The 23,916-nt window shown below is 33.8% G+C and overlaps 3 protein-coding genes across 4 annotated transcripts in view; all 3 read left to right on the top strand.

Moving 5' to 3' along the window:
* The window catches only part of aig1 (androgen-induced 1 (H. sapiens)), a 135,356-nt gene that overhangs the window by 46,335 nt on the left and 65,105 nt on the right, over positions 1 to 23,916 (top strand). The gene's annotated exons all lie outside the window — the stretch shown is intronic.
* On the top strand, positions 34 to 6,711 carry pex3 (peroxisomal biogenesis factor 3). The gene is made up of 12 exons (XM_056269284.1): positions 34 to 232; positions 596 to 727; positions 811 to 892; positions 986 to 1,029; positions 2,235 to 2,356; positions 2,454 to 2,520; positions 2,641 to 2,695; positions 2,802 to 2,952; positions 3,898 to 3,968; positions 5,460 to 5,582; positions 5,742 to 5,838; positions 5,941 to 6,711. The coding sequence occupies exons 1-12, from the start codon at positions 160 to 162 to the stop codon at positions 6,022 to 6,024; spliced, it is 1,101 nt and encodes a 366-aa protein (XP_056125259.1). The 5' UTR covers positions 34 to 159; the 3' UTR covers positions 6,025 to 6,711.
* On the top strand, positions 19,276 to 23,217 carry atf3 (activating transcription factor 3). The gene is made up of 4 exons (XM_056269293.1): positions 19,276 to 19,419; positions 20,871 to 21,121; positions 21,349 to 21,456; positions 21,898 to 23,217. Exons 2-4 carry the CDS (start codon positions 20,879 to 20,881, stop codon positions 22,153 to 22,155), a joined length of 609 nt encoding a protein of 202 aa, XP_056125268.1. The 5' UTR covers positions 19,276 to 19,419; positions 20,871 to 20,878; the 3' UTR covers positions 22,156 to 23,217.

Here is a 23,916-nt window from a genome sequence, read left to right as displayed (position 1 = left end):
ATCAATCGACTCGATCTGTTATGTGTAGTTCGCCTGCTTGCTGCTACCATGAGAAGTTATTGCCATGTAGCATTGTGCTAGCTAGTAAGTTACGTCCAAACACGCTCTTGCATCTAGGTTTTCGTTTGTGGTTTTTGTGGTGGCAAGTCTGGTTTAAAAATGTTGAGTTCTACATGGAATTTCATCAAACGCCATAAGAGGAAATTCATCTTCACTGGGGTTTTTGTTGGAGGTACGTGGGCAACTAGACCACCTGCATGCTTATAGTTCAGACATATTTAGCTAGTGACTGTGCATTAAATATTTATTGTTTTAATAGATGAATAAAAATACTTATCTGTAATATCTTGTATATAGTTTAGCATGTTATTACAGTGTTGCCAAGCATTAGTTCTTATTTCCACATTAAACTAATTAATCTCAGCTCACCTGTCACCTAGATTTTCTATTGGCACAGTCATAGCAAAATCGATATGGACTTTACCCTGGTATTTTTTGCCTTAAGAAAGATTTTATATTACTGAATAGATCTTGCATATTGCATATCACTTTCTTGTGTATTATATTGTAATGTATCCTCATACTTCATGCACAGGTGTCTATCTACTTGGTAAATATGCACAAAGAAAAATTCAGCAGATGCAGGAGCGAGAGGCAGCCGAATACATCGCTCAAGCTCGGAGACAGTTTCATTTCGAAAGCAACCAGAGGACATGTAACATGACCGGTAAAATAAAACAATTACATGATCAGTTCATGAAAGTGATGTTTCTTCTGCCTGATGTATGTAATTGTGTCTTTTATCTGTAGTGTTATCAATGCTCCCCACTCTCCGAGAGGCAATCATACATCACCTGAACTCAGAGAGCCTCACTGCTTTGCTGAAGACCAAGTGAGTCATGCTTCATGGAAATTATAGATGATTATCTACATTATAATATAAAAGAATATAACTGACATTAAGTCATCATGTCTTCCCACACAGGCCAGCCAATAAACTTGAAATCTGGGAGGATCTAAAGATTATTAGTGAGTTCAAGAAGTTTCTTTACTGTAATAGTATTCTAGATGTATTCAATATGAACTCAAAATTGACCCTATTTATTTGTTAATGCTCATTTTTAATCTTATTGTGAACTATCGATGTGTGTACTTTATTCCTAAGAAAAAAAAATGTCTGTAATTTATTAATCATTTTATTGATATAACTATAGTTTTTGTTGTTTAAATATATAGAAGAGTAATGGCAATTCAATGTAGCTTTTTCTGAAGAAAAAAACACAACAGTTGATCAAAAGTGTCAGTAAACACATTTACATTATTACAAAAAAATTCGATTTTAAATAAATGGTTTGAATTTTCTGTTCATCAAAGAATCCTGAAAAAATAATAATCTTGGTTTCCACAAAAATATTCAGCAGCACAACTGTTTTCAACATTGATAATAATAAGTATTGTTTCTTGAGCACCAACGGTGCTTCATGCCATGTCGTAATTATAGGAATTACGACTTTATGTCCTCGAAGAAATCGTAATTCCAACTTGTAAACTGGGAATTTTCGGAGAGCTTCGACTTGAACCACGTGACCGATGTACCACCTGACCGCTGCAGATTCATATTGTCGTTGATGGTGTTGCCATATAAAAACAAATAATTGCTCCAAATATAACGTCACGTTCATTTTGTAATTATGGCATGGAGTGAACGCAGCATAAATCAGCAATATTTATCAATATACTGAAGACTGGAACAATGGCTGCTGAAAATTCAGCTTTGCCATCACAGGAATAAATTACATTTTAATATATGTTAAAATATCAAACAGTTATTTTAAATCGTAAGAACATTTCACAATATTTTCTAACTGTATTTTCGATCAAACAAATAAAGACTTCTTTCGAACAAAAACATTAATAAAACTTATACCGACCCCATAATTTTGAATGGCAGTGTAATTATTATTATTTATGTTTTTTGCTAAATGTAATAAACAAATAACAAATTTTCTTTTCCATTGATGTCATGAGGATTACTGGAAAAAGTTGAGCAATGACCAAAGAATTATGGGATTGTTTTGGCTGAATTGTGATTCGATGATTCTGATTTGGAACACCCTCTTCTCACAATCAGATAAATTCCCACCCTACAATTTATTATTGAATGTCCTGTTTGCCAATACATCACATTATGGCAGTCAAATGGGTTATGAACAGAAATGATCTCCGCCCTGCAGGTTTTACCCGCAGCATTGTGGCGGTTTACAGCACTTGCATGCTGGTGGTGTTACTCAGAGTTCAGCTCAACATAATTGGTGGCTACCTTTACCTGGACAACTCTGTGACAAAGAATGGAACGGTATGTCAGGGCTTGGTGTTTTAATGGCAAAGCAACGTCATTTTATTATGTTATCGCGTGCCATTTTTACCACATTTCTCTTATACTGCTACTTTAGACCCCTTTCGCCCCTCCTGATGTTCAACAACAATATCTATCAAGTATCCAACACCTTCTTGGAGAAGGTGAGGACAATGTCAGATCTGTATAAGAGCGTCTAATCTGTATTATAGTTTAATCCTCTGTTCATACAGGCCATATGCTCTATAGTTTATACCGATGTTCCTTTTTTTCTGTCTTTTCAGGGCTCATTGAACTGATAACTGTGGTGAAGAAAGCTGTCCAGGAAGTTCTCGGACTGTACGCTGAGTGTTTGATTGGATGATGAATGAATCTAGTCATCCCATACTTGTGTCTTTGAGCCGTGTCAGTTATCCTCTGCTAAATGCTGTTCATGTCTCCTCAGGGTGTCTCTGAAGCAGAGTCTGTCCCTACAAGAGTTGGAGCAACAGTTAACTCAGATCAGACAGTTAGTGGAGGAGGGCTGTGCTTCCTCTAAACACAAAAGTCTTTCCTGGTACATGATGCCTGATGAAGAGAACACGCTAGCCTCACAGGTACATATATATAATATATCATTTATTTGTGAATGATTAGTCATTTATTATGATTATTTATATAATTTATTAGTATTAGAGCTGCACGATTAATCGTTAAAAGATCACAATCTCGATTCAAACAGACACAATTTTATTCCTAAAAGACAACGATTCGGCTCTGTCTAATAAAGCTTTGACAAGTACGATCAGATCGGAACAATCAAATCTGAAACAGTGTTTCCAACCACACAGTATCATTATTTCTGTTACAGTGATTCATATTATCACAAAAGTACTGGGGTAAAAGTTTACAGTTCGAATCTACACACTGGTCAACGGAAGCAATAAAAAAGAATAATAATTAAAGTAACTTGATGCTTCAGATAAATGTTGTCAATTACATAATTAAGCCACTAGGTGGCGACAAGTGACTGTTAAAAAATGTATTTGTCATAGAATTATTAATTTAAGAGACTTTCAAGAACACTGATTCATCCAGTAATGAAACGAGTGAATCATTGAATCAATCATTCAAAACTGATTTATACAAAAAAGTAACAATTCTTTCATATTAATTAAATATATATATATTTGATATTTTGTCAGAACCTCTAGTAAATTACATGTTATTTTGTTTAGTTGTCTATTCAGAATTGTGGCAGAATAATGATCTCTATTTTAAACAAAAAATGTGATTCTCAATTTGTCTAGAATCATGCAGCGCTAATTTATATAAAAAACAAAAATGATAGAGTTAACATAGCTTTTTGAACTGTCATTTTTTACCTTTTCTCATATATATATTATATATATATATATATATAAATAATTTAAATATTTTATAAATATATATAATAAGTATCAGTTATTCTTTTTTTGTCTGTATATATATATATATATATATATATATATATATATATATAATTATTTTCCTTTTTTTTCTTTCTTTTTTTTCTATCCCAGGCCTGTGGTCTCACAGAAAATGATGTCACAACAATAAAGCTGCTGAATGAAACCAGAGATATGCTTGAAAGGTGAGGGAAATCAAGGCACCGATATAAACCTATATAGTTAAAAATAACAAGGTTAGGACTTTAAAAAGTTTAAAGTAATTAATCACAATTAATCTCATGATTTATTTTTGTACTGAACTCCTTTACACATTCAGTTCATTTTATACAGTATTATATGAGTTATAAGAAACACAGTTCTGAATTCAAAGAGCATTTATGATAAACGAAAAAAAATGAAGCAGACGAGATTAAATTGGTTGAAATGAATAGGATAAAGGTGCATTGTGTAATATTTAGGAGGATCTGTTGACAAATGTAATATCATATACATAACTATGGTTTCTGTGGTGTATAAAAACTTACATAATGAACCGTTGTTTTTATTACCTTAGAATAAGCCATTTCTACCTACATACACTGCGGGTCCCCTTACATTGAAATGCGCCGACATGTTTCTACAGTGGCCCTAAACGGACAAACGCGTTTCGTCACTACGTTGTTCTTTGTGCAAAGAAGCTAGCTAAAGTCAGTGAATAAAACACTGACACAATGATGAACAAGTAACAATAATATCCGCAATAACAGTTTTTCGGAATAATTAAGTAAACCTAATTTCCTAACTTATCTTTGTAAAGAAACCTCATTGCTTAACTGGCTACTCTCAAGGGGGTAATCCATCAGCCGGAAGTTGAAGCTGCCTCCGGGGGCCGCCATTGTAGCTGGCTATCACCTGCTGTTAGCATCCCATTGACTCCCATTCATTTTGGCGTCACTTTGACAGCGAATAACTTTACATCTGAGGCGTCCAAAGACTCCATTTGTCCATTTTTTATTTCTAAAGAAACACGACAATGTATAAAAGGCTCCATTGCTTTGTATCTTACGTTATGGCCCCGTAGAAGCCATTCTTGTATAAATAGGCTAACGATTGCGTCATAACCACGGGACGCTCTGTCGCACAGTAGAGAAATTACCGTATAGACAGAAGTAGAAGCTCGTAGGCAATCGTTTACTGTCTATGAGGCAATCGGGTGGACATGGAGGCATAAAGTCAAGGGAGAAGCCCATAGATAGAGAGTTCATAAAAGCAACGGGACAAAATATTTCAACAACAGATTTGTTTCAGATTTCAATTCAGATTTGTCTCGGCACAGCTACTAGAAGGTCAGAACGGTTGCTCACGTGACAACTACGTCGTCAAGCTCAGTTTGAGCCTGCGCAGTATGCTTGGCTATCAGGAAGTGAGTGCCCATGTTGGGCTTCAACTCTCTCCGTTGAAATCAACGGGGTCGCTGTGTCCATTTCTTTTACTGTCTATGGCTACTCTCTGCTGTCTCAGACGACGACATCTTTTCCTGTTGGCCACCGTAACTTCTGTAGGTTGCAATTCACAACCTCACCACTAGATGCCGCTCAAAATTAAACAGTGCATCTTTAACAGATCTCTTCAGCATAGGCACATTATTGAGCTCTGTAGCTGGGTATTAATTACATCTAAACTTTTTTTTTCAGTCCAGACTTCAATACTGTACTCCATACTTGCTTGAGCAGAGGCTTTATCCGATTCTTAGACAACATGGCAGAGTTTTTCCGACCCCCCCAGGGAGACACCACCCCCTCCAGTACACCTGATCGGTCAGTGTACATGCATTTATTTTTATTCAAGAAGGTATATACAGTTACCCCAAAAAGTGTTAAATTTGCACAATTAAGCCACATTTCAAAATGTGTTTACGAGTTTACATCTCTCTAAAAAAGAGATAATGAGTCCTGCTTTTCATGCCTGTCTTCCAGACTATCGCATGTAAGCCTACCGCTAGCCAAAATCATTCCCATCATCAACGGACAGATACATTCAATATGCAGTGAAATACCAAGTCACTTTGTCCAGGTGAGAACCTTCATATGCATTGACACATTTTGACTTCCATGTGGCATAAAAGCTGCCCCCACACACACACACCAATGTATATTGTTTTCTTTCATGTTTTAGGATCTCCTGTTGATAGACCAGGTGAAAGAGTTTGCCGCCAACGTGTACGAAACGTTCAGCACCCCTCAGGAACTTCAGAAGTGAGCACGAGACTGAGGAAAAAATGTGAACTTGTGAAAGTCGAACACCTTACAAACCTACTTTTAAGAAACTCTCATGCTGTGCAGCACAGAATTGTTCTCCGTGCACACACTAACATCGACCCGGGGAAAGGAACTCGAAGCTGTTCTGAGAGACGAGGGTGTGATGGAGTTCAGATAGCTGCTCATGACCTGCTAGCTGTCCTGTCTGTATGTTGTGACCCCCTTAACCTTGTCCCAGGCATGCCAAGGTTTTTACAGGCTAATAAACTGTAGTACATTTTATTTATTTTTTTAATCCCTGTAGCATAACATTCTCATTATATAACTCATTAATAACTTATCACAACATGGCTAGCGAAAAAATTGGAACGCAGTATCTGCAGTATGGACTTCAAAGAGTAAATTGTGGACATTTTGTTTAATATATCTCTGAATCTGATGTTGCAGATGCTGGATCAAAACTCCGTCATGCCCACCTTTGCAACAGTATCAATGCATGATATTTGCACTGGTACTGGTTAACAAATGCATATTTTGGGAGTATTTTGACTTGTATTGACAGTTCTACTAATTGATAAAGGAATTGTTGGACTGACATTTCTGTTTGGCAAATTTTTACAGGTTGTAGTATGCTATTATTCTTTTTGTAAAATGACCCATGAATGTTAATAAATAATGTGAGTAATAATACTGGAACTATTCATTGGAATGACACACAATATTTACTGCATGTTGGTTTGGCTTTTAAAAATTGAAATTGTCCCAACAGGCTGCTATATTACAGTAAAATAAATGTTGTTTTTGTACTACTCTTCCTCGTATGTTAAGTAAATGTCCCGGGTTCCTCTAGAGGGCAGCACATATCTACAATTGAGCTCATAGCAACTAAACAATTAGGTCACATTGTGGTCTAACAAAAAACATTCTCACCAGTAAAAGTACAAAAATAAAAAAGGAAAAAATGAAGTAATATGACACAATGAGGTGCCTAAACTTGAGGGAAGCATATGACGAATGCTCTTGCACAAAACACCACCCTTTTTAAGCAGCTTCCTTATACACTCAAAAAAAAAATGTTGTCATTTAATCTGCTTTGGATGAGAGTATATGCCACTCCTTGCGTCATGTAATGGAAATAAATGAATGAATACATTCAGAAAGAATAACTAATTGTTCACATCATGACACTGCACAATCTTTTTATTATTTGTCAATTCATATCATTATCATATTTGTATAAATGTATGCCACTAAATCAAGAATTTGTTCATTTACATATGAAACATATGAAAAAACAGGGTTTAGATTAAGCCAGGATTAGGCCTTAGTTCAATTAGGGCATTTACATTTACATTTTTACATTTACATACATTTAGTCATTTAGCAGACGCCAAAGCGACTTACAACTGAGGACTAAACCAAGCGAGTCATCGTGAAGAGACAAAAACAACGCAAGAAGTGCTCAAAATACAAAGTTCAGACATTGCTCGGAGTAGCATAAGCCAGGTAAGCAAGGATTTAAAGGAAAAGGAAATTTTTTTTTTTATGTTAAGTGCTCACGGAAGAGATGAGTTTTCAGTTGTCTTTTGAATGCTGTCAGGGATTCTGCATTCCGGATGAGGGTGGGCAGATCATTCCACCAGCATGGTACCGTGAATGAGAATGTTCTGGAGAGTGATTTTGAGGCTCTCTGTGATGGTACCACGTGTCGTCGCTCATTGACTGATCGTAGGCTTCTGGTAGGGATGTAGACTTGTAGTAGTGAGTGGAAGTAGGAGGGAGCTGATCCTGTGGTCAATCTGTAAGCAAGTGTCAACACCTTGAACTTGATGCGAGCAGCGAGTGGTAGCCAGTGCAGAGAGATGAACAGAGGAGTGACGTGGGCCCTTTTGGGCTCGATGAAGACCCGACGAGCTGCAGCATTCTGGATCATTTGTAGAGGTTTAGTTGCACATGATGGAAGTCCAGCCAGAAGAGCATTGCTTTTATAAACGTGCCTTACAAAAAAAATATATATATATTACTGGTGGTTTGCATCTCGAGACGAAACAATGGCTCTGACATATTTTAAGACAACTTAGCAAGTTGCTTTCACAGTTAAAACATGCAGCTCAAACATGCATTTAAGTCTGGGACTAGCTGAAGCCTTGTCTGTGAGACCACCAGGGGCAAACGTTTAGGGTCAGGCAACAATTATTTATTTGTTATGTCTTTGAAGATGTCTCTGAGTCTCTCTCACCAAGGTTGCGTTTATTTGATCAAAAATACAGTAAAACAGTAATATTGTGAAAGATTATAATAATTTAAACTAAGTGCTATTTTAAAATGTGACAGCAAAGCTGAATTTTCAGCAGACATTACTCATGATCCTTCAGAAATCATTTTAATGTGCTGATTTGCTGCTCAAGAAACATTTCTTATCATCAACCTTGAAACAGTTTTTTTCACTGACACTTTTTTCCAGAATACTTTGATGGATAGAAAGTTCAAAAGGACAGCCTTACTGGCAATTTTGATCAATTTAATGCATCCTTTCTATAGTTTTTATTAATATTTTGAATCAGATTTCATTTTTATATTTTCCAATTTAATTTTAAAGTTTTAGACATTTTGTTGTGTTTTTGTCATTTTAAAATATGTCTAGCCGTTTTTATTTTAGTTTTAGTTATTTTAGGACATCAAGTCTTTAATATTTGATTATATTTTTCAGTTAGAGTTTGTTATCTGTTAACGTTTTTATTATATAATTTTAGTTTCGGTTTTAGTTTTAGTTAACAATAATTACCCTGAAGCAATTAAAGGAATAGTTTGTTGTTTCAAACCTGTATGACTTTCTTTCTTCTGTGGAAATGTTTTTGTTTTTTTGTCTATGGTCACCAACATTAAAAAAATAAAAATCTTATTTTGTCTTCCACGGAAAAAAGGTTTGGAATGACATGAGGCTGAGTAAATTATGACAGAAATCTTATTTTTGGTTTAACTACAGGTTGAAATTGTAAATTGCATTATATAAGTTTGTGGACTGTAATGTCAGAGGTCAGCTGTCTTGTGAAAGGACCAGTCAACAGTGCAGACCACAAGCATTTGGAGAAAACAAGTACATTACATCAGATTGAGGCATCATTTGGACAGCTATGTAGGTCAGCTTGTGGCTAATACACTACCGATACCTACAGACAAGTTAAATAAAGGATCTAATAGGTAGTGATGAAAAGTATGACGTCAATTCGCCAATGATTATGGGCTAGACAACTGAAACTGCATTGGTTTAGTGCTTCTGACAGTTTGTTTGACAAGGGATGAGCTATATATAGAGTAAAGAGCAAAATAGGCTCATTGTTGCATAAGCCGCTTGAATGTGCTGAATAACTAGTGGGTGTTTTCCACTGCACACTGCACATGTACAACCTCCAGTCACATGACTCGCTGTGCTCAGCGTGCTCTTTGTTGTGCACCAGCAAACAGGAAATTCCCCTTCATCACATGACTTGGGTCTTTGGTTCTGCCCCGTGACCTTTTTACCGAAACTGTTTACATCAAGTCCAGGAATATAATGGAAACATCTTCTTGTAATCATTAAATGATTGAATAACATATCTGTTATGATAGCCTACATAATACTCCAGGACTGAGCAATTTATGGTTCACTTATGGGTTTTACAGTGCTCTCTAAAAGGTTGTAAGTTTTTGGTCTCGTCTTGTGAATAAAATACTCAAACATTTATATAACATTTGGGCAAATATTTTTTTGTTTTTTACAGTGCCAGACAAAGAATATAAAAGAATGGGACGAGTGTTTTATATGTTTGAAAACAGATATTTTTGCAATTCAGTTCAGAAATTACACACTTCATCTTTTAAAAAGCCATGGTCGTATAAACTGTAGTAATGAATGTTGACAGTAGGCTACAATGTGTATGCTTTTTGCGTATTGTTAATAAAGAACATAAATTGTCGAGAAATATGACACATTTAACTGGTTTATAACTGTGGTGGGTTTCAATTTTTAGATGCCAAAGACCCCTAAATATGATCATCCTTGTGCATGGGACAAAATTTAAAAGGCATCTATATAGTTTTAATATATATATATATATATATATATATATATACATATATATAAATTTATTTATTTACTCATGTGCTTATTTTAATCTAATTTTAATTTACTTATATATATATATATTGAAAATTGTAAAAATAAAAATAAAAGATTGTATAGCTATATATATATATATATATATATATATATAAATTTATTTATTTACTCATGTGCTTATTTTAATCTCATTTTAATTTACTTATATATACCGTATATATATATATATATATATATATATATAGCTATACAATCTTTTTTTTTTTTTTTTTTTACAATTTTCAAACTGTTTTTTAAAACGTGCATTTCTACAGACTCTCATGACTCTCTTTGGCTTCTGCAACCAAACTTCCCATAAATCCTTGATAAAACATAATTTACACATCTATGCACTTCATTGTGGTGCAGTAGTGTTATGAAAATCTTCATATGTTTGTCAGTAAATTAAGGGGGAAAGAAATATGAAATTGCCCAATAGTTTTTTCCCCAAATAAACTCACTTGAACTTAAATGCAGCAACAATCCCTTTTCATTCATCATGTGATTGCAACATGTAAAAATGTAAAATAATAAATCATCTATTAAGTTACTACTCATATGACATGGAGTTCTATGTGAGTGTACATGATATTAAACATATTTTAAAATGCAAAACTCCCCTTAATAAAGGGAAAGTGTACCTCTAATTCAGTCACCTCACTGCACCTGAATAGAAAAAAAGCTATATAAATTGATCATTAAAATAAATAAACAGTTAAAGACATTGTGAATGTGCATATTCATACATACGTTTGCATTTCTATTTGATATAATAATCAGGAAATGCTGGGACAGGGTGTTTTTGTTTTGCTGCTGGTCTTTAAGATTATGACTCATCTGCCTCTACCTGCATTTCCAGAGTCCTGTTACTCTCTGACTCATCCTGATGTCAGACTCCAAAACACTGAAGTCATCATCACATGAGTTAATATTCAACCAAATTGTGGTTTATGACATAAGCAGGTTTGAAAACAATATGTGCTGAATGCTGATTAATAATCAATATAGAATATTATTATGGTTTGAAATCTAAAATCTAAAAACAAAATCTTTGTCCTTGATATCATGTCACCTTTGCTGAAGCTCTTTTAAAAAATAAGCATGTATAAACTTGATTAAGATATACAGTAATATATATATATATATATATATATATATATATATATATATATAAATATATACAGTGTATATATATATATATATATATATATACAGTGTATATATTTATAACAGACTATTATTATGTAGATATCACACGTAGTGATTTGGCTCCAGTCCTGCACTGAATTGATGGTTGTGGACATGCCCTGACCATGTCCTTCTCCTTCGCTCTGATTGGCTGATCTCAAGGGATTATCATTAACTATTAATCCTATATGCAGCAATGCTCTGTAGTCACACCACAGAGCAGTGAGATGATGTCACCTCACCTTAGCAAGCTGATTGGCTAAAGCCTTTCTCGCAGCTCTGTGCTCACCGTATCAATTTTATATCACTCTAAGATCCTTTACAGGCAGTCACATGACTTCTTAAATATGACGTGGTCCTTAAAGTGCAGTGTGTGTTTTTTTTTTTATAGGAGGCCTGTTGTTTCAATTCCCTGCTTGAAATAAAATACCAGAAATTATAGGCTGTTACATTCTATGTGCCAGTAAGAAGCCAAGAGTCCCAATTAACGCAGTTCTTAGAATTTACAGCAAATTGAAGAAGTGAGGAATGGGAAATGAATGATGAAAATGAGGTTTGCCTGAGGTATTGCTCGGATGCTGACTGGATGTGGAATGAGAACAAAAATCATAGAAACTTCCTTAGTCACAGAACGGCCTAATATGTAGAGCAGCATTTTACTTTCACATCTGCAGGAAGTAGATAGTAGAGCGTAGTTTACATTACCATACAAAGAAGTTTCGTTGTGAACGAAATCCAGAAACCGAAGAAAGGAAAACGAGTGGCCGTGAAAAAGAGGAAGTCCGCGCTAAATGTGTTTCATTAGCCTACATGTACTACGTTCTGAGCGTGATTCAATTTGGTTTCCTTATGAATTACGTAAGGCATTTATGGTTCAGTGGGGAATGACCTTTAGGTATTTGCTCCTATCCTACATGCTGTTTGCACATAAGACAGAAATAACAAAACCTAGGAGGCCTGGTGGAGTAAGAAATGAGGTCACGGCCCGTGACGGAATGGGAATCCTGGCTTTCCTTACTTTGCCAGTCTGCGACGAAAGTCCTTTGGGCGGGAGTCCGTCACTATGGACACAGCCAGTGTAAACATGTACACAGTGCTCTGGTGCGTGTGGCAGGGTTAGAGCGGTGTGAAGGTAGCACTGAGTTAACTGGGACTTTATAAATAACTATGAGTCAGCTGTCTATGTCACATATGTAAAAGGAAAGCTATATAAACCATTATTTAGAGAAAGCAGTGTCAACATTTATACTGAGCAAGTGATGCTATGAATATTTTGGCCCCATTGCTGTTGAGTCATTTAATACAATTTACCTTTTGATGTTGTCCATTATCAGAAATCATTCTAATATGCTGATTTGGTGCTCAAGAAGCATTTCTTATTATTATCATCAATGTTAAAAACAGCTGTGCTGTGGAAACCGTGATACTTTATCATTTAAAAGTTTGGGGTAAGTTCTTTTATTTAAAAAAAAAAAAGAAATGAATACTCTTAATTCATAAAGGACACATTAAATTGATTCAATTGACAGTAAGGACATTTATAATGTAAAAAAATCTATTTCTCATACATGCTGTTCTTTTAAACTTTTTTTAAAATTCTGAGCATCAATAATAATTGTTCATAATTAAGCACTAAATCAGGATATAAGAGTGATTTCTGAATGATCACGTGACACTGAACACTGGAGTAATGATGCTGAAAATTTTGCTTTGATCACAGGAATAAATTGTGCGTCTACTAATCCGCTACACTTATATAATCAATGTCTATGTCAAATCTAAAAATAACACATTTTTTAAAGTGACCATAGCCATGCATAAGCAACACATAAGCAAAAGTGTGACACAGAACAAACACAGGGACCAATTTTTGGGTCACGACACAGTTGAGAATCACTGATAGGGTTTGGTCCACAAATACTACATTTATTTACGTGTAAATATTTGTTATTAGCTCTGGAATAAACAAAAACGAAACCAGAGTTCAATGTGCATCACCACATCTTGCCACATTATTAAAAATAAATGTTATATGAAAACAACTATTTCATTTTAGTTTCAATGTAACATAAAACAATTCGGATACTTTTCAATATGGATTCATTTGATATTTTTGATTATATTATTATGAAACTGCAGTCTGGTGATGTATAAATCTAAAGGGTGAGGCAAATACATTAAACCTTTATATAAAAAAAACGGTATACTATATAGGTGTAGTTTCACCAAAATAGCGTAGTTATTGTTGAAATTGTAAAACCTTAATTTAAATAATTGCCTAATAATATGTGGTTGACAATAATACCAGGCTACCACTGTTTTCAGCTTAACTATGTTTGTAAATGCATTTACCTTGTACCGTGTGCTACATAGTATACTAATATATATATATATATATATATATATATATATATATATATATATATATATATATATATATATATATATATATATATATATATACTGTTGGCCCTACTCGTTCATTAGATTTGTAAGTTTAATAACATCTAGAGAGAGAAACCATCAGGCATTCTCGATGACTAACGTTTGACTGGAATGCGATGTGTCAGACCGAAAGTGCAAATCAAAATATCGATCCCGACCTTTCTATTCCAGCAATATACGTTTCGTTTCAAACGCGTGGTGTTTTTGGGAAAAGGATGATTTGACTTCTCACCTTCAAACCTAGAAAACAACGAACGGACAGTCTCAGGATTACTGTAGTCTCAACTTCCCGGAAGGGTGACGTATTCTCCCCAGGCGAGAATACTCGAGTAGGCTAGTGTTAAAGAAACAATGCACACTCTGTGCTTCTTTTTATGAAAGTGCTTTGTGCACCACTTAACCTGTGTCTGTGACATAAAGGCCACATCACCTGGTGTTAGAAATAAATAATAAATAAATAAATGAAAGTATATGAAATATCAAAATAATCTGACTGTTACATTTTGAACAAACTAAAGGCCTGAATATATTCTTGTCTGAACCTCTCCAAAAATGAAAATTCTGTCATCATTTACTCGCCCTCAAGTTGGTCCAAACCTACAGTATGAATTGCTTTCGTCGGTAACGCTTTAGATTACAGCCCGGAAACTGTGTAATTAAGAGGAATTTACAGAGTAACTTTCGGTAAATATAGTGTACCTATAAAGTACTTGCATGTAAGTATAAGGGAACAATATGTAAAGTTTGGGGAATAAAGGGGTAACAACCAGGAGAATTAAAAAAAATATTTATACTGTAAGTATTATAGAACTAAGGGTATTCTACTATTATGATACAACAATCTTAGGAGCAATTTAGCGAGAACACTGCGTACCTTTTTGTAATAATTGTGTACCAATACATACTGTAGACTTTTTTTAAATTACAGGGTACATATGCATTTATACTTTTATTTATTTATTTTTTGATAGCAAAAGTGCAGACGTTTAAGTTGGGCTAACATGTTTCAAGGCAAGAAACGCTAAGACTATTGCAATTTTTTTAAATACTGGGAAATATATCTTGTTTCATCTGGTTACAGGGTAAGTGGTAGCCTACTTGTATAATAAATAAAGGTTTCCGAGTCAGATTGTGTGTATGCATTTTTATTGTTACCCTGTAACTACATGGAACAAGAGGGTAACAAGCACCACTTTAATTTACGGCCCGCAATGTCATACTTACCCTGTAACTACATCGAACAAGAGGGTAACAAGCTACATGAAACAAGAGTATCTTTCCCCAATATTTAAGCAAAAGTTGCAATAGTTTTCGTTTTCAGTGCACTTTTGTTAAAAAGATTACATTTTAAAAATTACAGGGTATATCTATGCATTTATAAAGCCTATACAGTATGTACTGGTTCACCATTATTTCAAAAAGGTACGCAGTGTATGTTCTTGCTAAATTGATCCCAAATGTAAGATTGTTGTATCATAATAATAGAATAAGTACCCCTTAGTTCTATAATACTTACAGTATAAATATTTTTTTTATTCTCCTGGTTGTTACCCCTTTAATCCCCAAACTTAAAATATTGTTCCCTTATACTTATATTGTAAGTACATTATAGGTACACTATAATTACCGAAGGTTACGCTGTAAAATTGCTTTAATTACGCAGTACTTTCTGGGCTGTAATCTAGCGTTACCCTTTCGTCTGCTGAGCACAAAAGAAGATATTTTGAAGAATATGGGTAACCAAACAGACTTCCATAGTATGGAGGGGGAAAAAAATAAATGGAAGTAAATGTCTTTATGATGCTCTTTACATCATAAAAAAAAACTTTGAATGGAAAGGAGTATTGTAATATTGTAATTAATGTTTGAATATTGCAATATTGTCATATTGCTTTAAAACGACAAGCCTTGGTTTTTCATCATGCCCCAATGGGCGTTTTAAACTTATGTGCAAGTACATTTGAACCGAATTGGAAGGAGAAATTCCTTCCAATTCTGAAGAAATTTATATATTTATATTTATATATATATATATACATACAGTATAAATTCAAAATTCTTTGTATTGCAGAAAATAGTACATAAATGGTACAGAGAGACTAGATATGAATTAGGACATATTATATATTTAAATGTTAATTATAATGATGATGATTATAATGCTGATTGTGAAGATCCAAATGTATTTAGATCTTAACAATCAGCATTATAATCAACATCATTATAATTATCATATTAATAATGTTGCATATATCTTTCATTTCACTTCACACAAAGTGTTTATCTATCACTTTTGTTTTTACCATATATGGAATAGATAAACACTTTGTGTAAAGTGAAATGAAAGATGTATGCAACATTATCATATTTAATCATTATTAAATGAAAGATACATACAACATTATTATAATAATATTTATAAACCACATGTAAAATGTTCACAAAGTTATTCTAATGTGGTTTAATGATGTTTTAAATAATGAAATAAATACATGCAAACATATCAATTACTTCTTTTAAAAACGTGACTGTGTTAACACGGAATTTTGATAAGAATTCTTATCAAAAAACTGATTAAACTCAGACCTGCAATAACCTAGATAGTTTGAGGATGTGTCATAAAAACAAAACTGAAAGACATATAACTGTAAATTGCTCTTCACATCCTAAAGAAGAATGGAAAGGAAACTGTCTGAATATTGTTCGAGGACCTTTATCTGAAACACAATTTGTACAAATGCCTTTTCTTTTACTCAAACTTTTCACATTTTTGGAGATCAACAAGACAACAATTAACAAGTTACAACAGATGGAAGAGTGAAATCCCTTCTCCTGAAACTTCACAGTGTATTAATAGCTAACAGGTCAATATTGACATCATAACAGCTGTATCCATGTCCCAGACACAAAATGGCCTTTAAACACCTGTTTGACTTTATACGATGGAGCGTAAGCACTACGTGACTCTGCCCTGCCAGATATGATAACGAGATGATAAGATGGTGAATACTTCTATATTAAGCTCTGTGTAAGGTTTTAGATATAGATCATTCGGAGTCCACACATGTCCGCTAAACAGCATATTAGTATAAAATTCATCTTAATATCTATCTCAATAATTTGTAAATTGTGGAGTGACTCTTTAAAATATTTAATTATGGACACATTTGATCACAAGCACCATTTTAGTTTCAGCAGCACCTGTTGTTTTTGTGATTTTGATTTAAACTTGCACTCTAAAATATTATTTGATTAATAAGTTATTTCAACATACGTTTTTACATTGTTTTAACTCATCAAAGTTAAGCCATTTTCAACTTTTATATAGGTTATACAAGATTCAACTATTTAAGTCAGTTTAATGTAATTTAAGTTGAAATTGCAAACATTTAAGTTGATTGTACTTCAGAATTTAAATCAATTGAAAAATGTAATACACATCAATTTTTTACATTGTAAATTAATACATTTCATACGATATTATGTCTGTAATTATCTGACATATATCATCAACAATTATTTAGAAACTTTTGGACACATAAGCCACGTTTAATAATGCGTTGGGCAACATAAAATCAAATGCATCTGCAAACAATTGATACAAGACATTTTCTCAGAACTAACTTCCCTTTTCTATAACAACTGGCGTCAAGGTGATAGTGAATGTATAAAGTCAGTTCCTCCTCAAGTTCACACACTGTCTAGCAGAATAACCACAGAGTGCATTATATGGACATGCTGTTTATCTTAATATTGAACAGTACATTTATTGTTTTTAAATCTGACAAACTTCTTTTTCAAAAAAAAAAAAAAAAAAAAAAAATGGTAACGTATAATAATGCTATTTGGTTTGGATTTAAAAAGATTTATAATTATTCAAATGCTTATCTGTCCATATAACTCCTTCATTACATTCATTAATTCGGATAAAATAGTTTTTGAGCCAGACAGTCAAAATTTCTCTTGGGAAAAATAAATATTGCCATGTTTTTACTTTGTGTCAGGTTTACACACAGCTCCTTGGTAACATTATTTTGTGTTCAAGCACAATTGAATGTAATAAGGGAGTGTTTTAGTGATTGCACCAGGACTGGTAAAAGGAGATCATTGGAAATTTCTAGAACACTAGCGTGTACTGGGGTGGGTAATGACCCAACCAGAGCAAGAAAGCTGCGCTTCACGTCCAGGAGAGGAATGCAGAGAGACTGCCCACTCCCTAAAATCACTCCAAAATGATTCCGTTTAATATCCATCCACAACTCAAAATAAACAGACAAAAGCTATGAGCTCAAATGTTTATTTCACCACCTTTTGTCTTTATATGATTACTTCAGTCATATGTTTTGTAGATGTTGTTGTTGTTTTTTTTATCATTTATTCTAATATTACATAAATAATATCCATATCTGTTCTAAAACAACTACATTTGTATTAACAATGAAAATTAAATGCCGCTTTAATGGAACATAAACAACATTTCCACTAGCTTAAATGGATATTTCACCCCAAAATGAAAAGAAGATATTTCGAAGAATGTCGGTAACCAAACAGTTGATGGGTCCCATTGACTTCCATAGTATTTTCCCCCATACTAAAGTCAATGGGATCCATCAAGTGTTAGTTACCCATATTCTTCTAAATATCTTCTTTTGTGTTCAGCAGAAGACAGAAATTCAAAACTATCCCTTTAACATTGATTAACCCACAGATAAAACAGGACATTAGAAGAGGTTCAAAACAATCAAAATAAAACATGATAAAGCCAGGGTTATTTACAACCTTGAATTATATTTTAAAAGTTGAACACACTGTAAAATGTCAACTCACTAAAACTGAAACGTTTGTTCTTTGTAAATTCGAAGTGGTGCCAAAGTTACACTGATAATTACACCTTTTCAATCTATGAATTTAATGAAGAAAAATAACATGAACCAAACTCTAAAAAACCCATAAAAATGATGTATAAACCACAGAAATTACTAGTACAAGTTAAATGGTTGAACACGAACATGTTAAATGGTGAACACATGCTTACTGCCGCAAACCCAAATGATATTATTTGATAACAAAATGTTCATTGATGGATGGACTAAATAAAACACAGCAATACACTGACCTTGGGATCAACTCTCCATCTTCATACAATTCTCCATTAACAGACAAAAAAGAGTGTGTTTAACAGAGTGAGAAGGCTTTTCTGGTCTCATTCTGACCAAGCCAGTCAATCTCTCCTCTCCCAAGTCTTTTTTTCATAACTATTCAGTACATGACATTAGAGCATACCAGAGATCCCATGTCATTATACGGGTATGTCTTTATTTGCTCATTAGGTTAACATGTCATCCTGCTACGATTTCGATTACTCCATTGTACAGACAGGGCGGGGGGCTGAGCATGCCCAGTTATGGTGCGCGCAGAGGGTTGCCTGATTGCATCATCGCAAAGACATACTATAAATAGGGTGACGTCACTCGCTCCGCCTCTAGTAGTAGTTCACGTCCTCCAGCCATTAAAAGGGGTGATGCAACGAGCCGGGCGACAACAGTAACTTTACCAGCTGAGAGCGAGAGCACTCCAGCCGGTGGAGAGCATCACAACACGCGCGTTTTATTCAGCCAAAACAAGGTGAGTGACAACATTCTTTCTCTTGTTATTTATGGGTTTTGTTGTAACTTACCTGTTCTAGAACACACTCTGGAAAATGTCGAGGCTATGTTGTGGTTGTAGCTAATAAATCAACTCAGCCGGTGACTGAATTCAATATCATTGTGTTTTTGGGTAAATCGATTGTTTATAATACTTTATAGGCTATTCAAAACGTTATCTTATATTTTGCTATATGTATTTATATATAATTCCATTTTTTTTTATCTTATAATCTAAATGATCTTGTTCTCAAGACTAGTTGCAAAACGTGCGGAACTGCGCTAACTCGTGTTGTAATATTTGTATAATAACTGATTTATGATATTCTGTTGGCAAATTCTTTATAGGCAACTGTGAAAAATATTTACATCAATAACTGTTTACATTAGCGACCAACACTTCGGCTACAGTGTCACCGGATTAGAGTTTATTAAACAGTTAAAGATGATGATTTTACAAGATTATACTGATTATGATTGTAGACCTGCTATGCATATAATTCGAGCATACGTTTTACATTTGAGTATGGTAATTGAATGTAGTAGCATAACTTTTGAATAAAGCGATAACATAAAAAAGTGTGTTATTGACTAAGCTAAATGTACTACGTCACCGTGACTGTAAAAAATACGGTAAAATATTGACAACTGTGGTTGCCAGAACCTTTAAAAGAAATCCTTTAAAAAATAATGTGATGTTAAAAGTATTACTATAATTATGTTACACTTTCTATGTGTAGGCTACATGTCATTAAATTATATTGTGTTAAATTACTAACTTGAGCTATTCAAATCTGTTTGCCATTGTAAATGTACTGAGAATGAGAATATGTGGTACAATTTAAGGCTTTAATGAATTTAACTTTGATGAAAATTTGCCTCTGTAGCAACTGTGTCCATGTAATATAATAATAAGACATGGCACAGATTTACAAACACAAAGCACCTTAAGTGTAACCCATAGCCTTAAAGTTATTCTAAAAAATGAACTAAACATGAGAGTCTGGGAATACCCTTTCTCATTAAATAATAACAGTATTTTACTTTAAAGGTGTATTTATGGACTTGTTAAATATATTTTTCAATTGTAAATAATATATTGAAATAATAAATGTATAAATATATTTAATACAGTTATATAAATTCATACTTTTTATTTCTATAATACATTTGTACACTATTTTACAGTGCAATTACATGTATTGATTAAAAAAAATACTTTTTTACAGTTAATCATTCAATATGTTTTTACAGTAGCAATTTTACATTCTAACTATTTTACCAACTAACTTTTTTACAGTTAAGTTGGTAGTCTAATATTTTATAGAGAAGGGGAGTGGGGGGTTGATAGTTTCTAACTGACTACAAAAACTTATGATATGATCTTATCTGATTAAGACCATGACTTAAATCTTACTTCATATGTTTTAGATTTCGGAATGATGCTTCAGCATCCTGGTTTGGGTTCCTTGGAGATCAGTGCATCGGCTTTGGTTCCCTGCCTCTCCCCGCCAGGCTCTCTCACACTGGACGACTTCACCAACTTCACTCCATTAGTGAAAGAGGAGCTGCGCTACGCCATCCAGAACAAACGCATGTCCAACGGCATGAGCACCTTGACCACTGATCGAGCGTGTATGAACAGCGAACGACCCACTGAACAACCTGTAATGAAGCGACTGGTAAGAATGACTCATTTACAGTTATAGCATTTAAAACGAATGTAATTTCTTGTATTTCACATTGGTTATATTGAGTAACACACACGTAGAAAAGCCATGCTTGCACAATTCATTGTTCATCCACTTGTGGATCGAATTCAGAATCATTAGATATTTCATAAAATCCATATTCATTACACAATGTGGGCATATGTTTTTAATGTATGTGATGAATATTATAATTTTAGGCCACTCCAGAGGAGAGTGACCGAAGAAAAAGAAGGAGGGAAAGAAACAAAGTTGCAGCAGCAAAATGCCGAAACAAGAAAAAGGAGAAAACCGATCATTTACAAAAGGTAGTCTTTATTTCCTCTTTATATACTGTATATATATAATAATATAATTGATTACATTAATATTAATCAATTGAATATAATTGTTATATATATATATACACACACAATACATTTATATAATTTATTAATATAATTGATTACATTTAATATGAAGATATTTAGATATATTTACTAAATGTGTGTGTATATATATCATATTAATTACATTAATATGAATTAATTAATTGAATAATATATATATATATATATATAATTTAAATTATACATAATTTAATATATATATATATATATATATATATATATTAAATTATGTATAATTTAAATTATATATATATATATATATATATAAAATGTATATATATATATATATATATTTCTAAAATATTACAAACATTTTACACTCATTTGTATTCAATGAATGGCTTTTGTTTTTTGATTCAGGAGTCCGAGAAGTTGGAGTCCATCAATGCCGAGTTGAAAGCCCAGATTGAGGAGCTGAAGAACCAAAAGCAGCAGCTAGTTTACATGCTCAACCTGCACAGGCCCACCTGCATTGTCCGTGCTCAGAACGGCCAGACCCCTGAAGATGAAAGGAAGCTCTTCATCCAGCAAATCAAAGAGACCACCCTGCAGGGTCTGAATCTAACCATAAGTGGACCAACACACACCGCGATACCAACTAGCTGTGGGCATCTCTGAATCACAAACTGTCCAGGCAAGAAGCTAATGGCTCCGCAATCCTCGCCAAGGAACATTGGAAGGTTCACCCACGTTATAAAGGACTAAACACGGGTGCCTGCCATGATGCCACTCAAGGTCGGTCTGATGTACACTGAAAGAAAGAGACTGTTAAAGCACTAAAGTGTTGAAGGACGTCTGATGCGTTTTTCTCTTATTTAAATGTGTTCGTAAATGTATGTTTAACATGATATGCTTTTTGTATGCACCAAAGCTTGATGTCATGTTGATGCTAGAACAACATGATTTCGTTTATTTATCGGCTTGTTGGTTAAATTAAACCCTGGCGGTGGGTTTGACAGCAAGTACTATTCTAGTGAGGGGGGAGACCTAGTGATTTGTGTGTATCTTTTTCATTTTTTTGGCAGACATACAGGGTGATGAATGAAGTTGTTTAGTTTAGTTACAAATGTAGGCTATCTGTGGCCTCTGTCTTGTTAAGTGTCCACATAACATGCCATGTGAAGTATTTCAAGCTGCTACTAATCTCTCAGGACTTGGGCTATGTATATTACAGGAAACTCATGCTAAAACAGATAAAATAACAGAGAAGTCGACGAGGAGTGGACTTTGAGACACCACTTACAAGGAAGTCTCTACCCCTTCACCACTGAAAGCCTGCCTATAACCTCAACCATCTGACTATATTGTTGTTACAATGCTGTGAGCAGGAGGGTCTGCATTTATCAGCCCACTGTAAAAAAAAAAGGAGAAAAAAAAAGAAAGTGTTTTTGTGCTTTTAGCAAGGACATACTTATTTTCTGATGTATACTGTAGCTGTGTGTTGTTATTGTCTAGATGCACAAACCTCTACACTCCCAGCTAACAGCGAACAATCTCAGAACGTTCTGACAAGGTTCTCTTAAAGTCATGAGCAAACGTTCTTCCAGTAACATTAATAGAATGTTCCTTCAAAGTTATGTGGTTTTTAATGATGTTCTCAAAACGTTAATACATTGTTCATGCAACATATTTTTCTGTTATATATATTTTTTTAATATTACTAGCTACTACTTGTTTCAGAACAATCAGAGAACATTCAAAAGTAACATTCTCATAATGTTTGCAAAAATGTTTTAATCGAACATTCCCTTAATGTTTTCTTTAACGTTTGCATAACCAAAAAATGCTTTGAATTTTTTTTTTTTATTGGACGTTTTAAATTTTCAGAGAACATTCAGAAATAACGTTTTCGTAACTTAATGGGAATGTTAGCAAAACGTTCTTAGAATATTATTGTTAGCTAGGCTTATCCTAAAGGAAAAAAAGAAGCTTAAAATATTCAATGTAAAGCTTGAAATATTCAACGTAATGTTCCTGGGTCATGTGTCTAGCACTTTTAATGTCACGCCATGTTGTTAGTGAAGAAACACATACCACAAGACATCTGATCAGGCCCTGTGACTGCATTGCCTAATATTACAGAAAGGTGTTAGAATTTTTTTTTTAAATCACTCCATTTCTACCAAACAGAAACTCCCTAATCTTTTCACAAACTTCTGCCTCTTGTTTTTGAGTATAGTCTAAATGTGTGTTCTGTCATGTAGTGAAAGGTTAAGTGACGCAGGCGTCAGGTAGCTTTTTCCTTTTTTTTTTCCTTTTTTTTTTGTTCAAATAGGCATGCCACAAAATGTGGTACTACTGACATTAAATGTGCAATGAAAACAAAGCTATGCTTTCTATTTGTGGTTAAACCAGGTTTTATCCATCACATCATTGCTG

The sequence above is a fragment of the Rhinichthys klamathensis genome, unplaced genomic scaffold (assembly GCF_029890125.1).
Source record: "Rhinichthys klamathensis goyatoka isolate OS25496 unplaced genomic scaffold, OSU_Roscu_1.1 h1tg000281l_1, whole genome shotgun sequence".
Lineage (NCBI taxonomy): Eukaryota > Metazoa > Chordata > Actinopteri > Cypriniformes > Leuciscidae > Rhinichthys > Rhinichthys klamathensis.
Note: the sequence above shows the minus strand (reverse complement) of the source record. Positions and strands in the feature narration are given on the sequence as shown.

What these genes read in the sequence shown, in the direction of transcription:
- pex3 (XM_056269284.1), top strand. Translation starts at nt 160, where the DNA reads ATGTTGAGTTCTACATGGAATTTCATCAAACGCCATAAGAGGAAATTC. An exon ending in ACTGCTTTGCTGAAGACCAA is followed by an intron (nt 893 to 985) that starts GTGAGTCATGCT and finishes CTTCCCACACAG; the next exon opens with GCCAGCCAATAAACTTGAAA. An exon ending in GTCCAGGAAGTTCTCGGACT is followed by an intron (nt 2,696 to 2,801) that starts GTACGCTGAGTG and finishes ATGTCTCCTCAG; the next exon opens with GGTGTCTCTGAAGCAGAGTC.
- atf3 (XM_056269293.1), top strand. Translation starts at nt 20,879, where the DNA reads ATGATGCTTCAGCATCCTGGTTTGGGTTCCTTGGAGATCAGTGCATCG. An exon ending in AACCTGTAATGAAGCGACTG is followed by an intron (nt 21,122 to 21,348) that starts GTAAGAATGACT and finishes TTATAATTTTAG; the next exon opens with GCCACTCCAGAGGAGAGTGA. An exon ending in AAACCGATCATTTACAAAAG is followed by an intron (nt 21,457 to 21,897) that starts GTAGTCTTTATT and finishes TTTTTGATTCAG; the next exon opens with GAGTCCGAGAAGTTGGAGTC.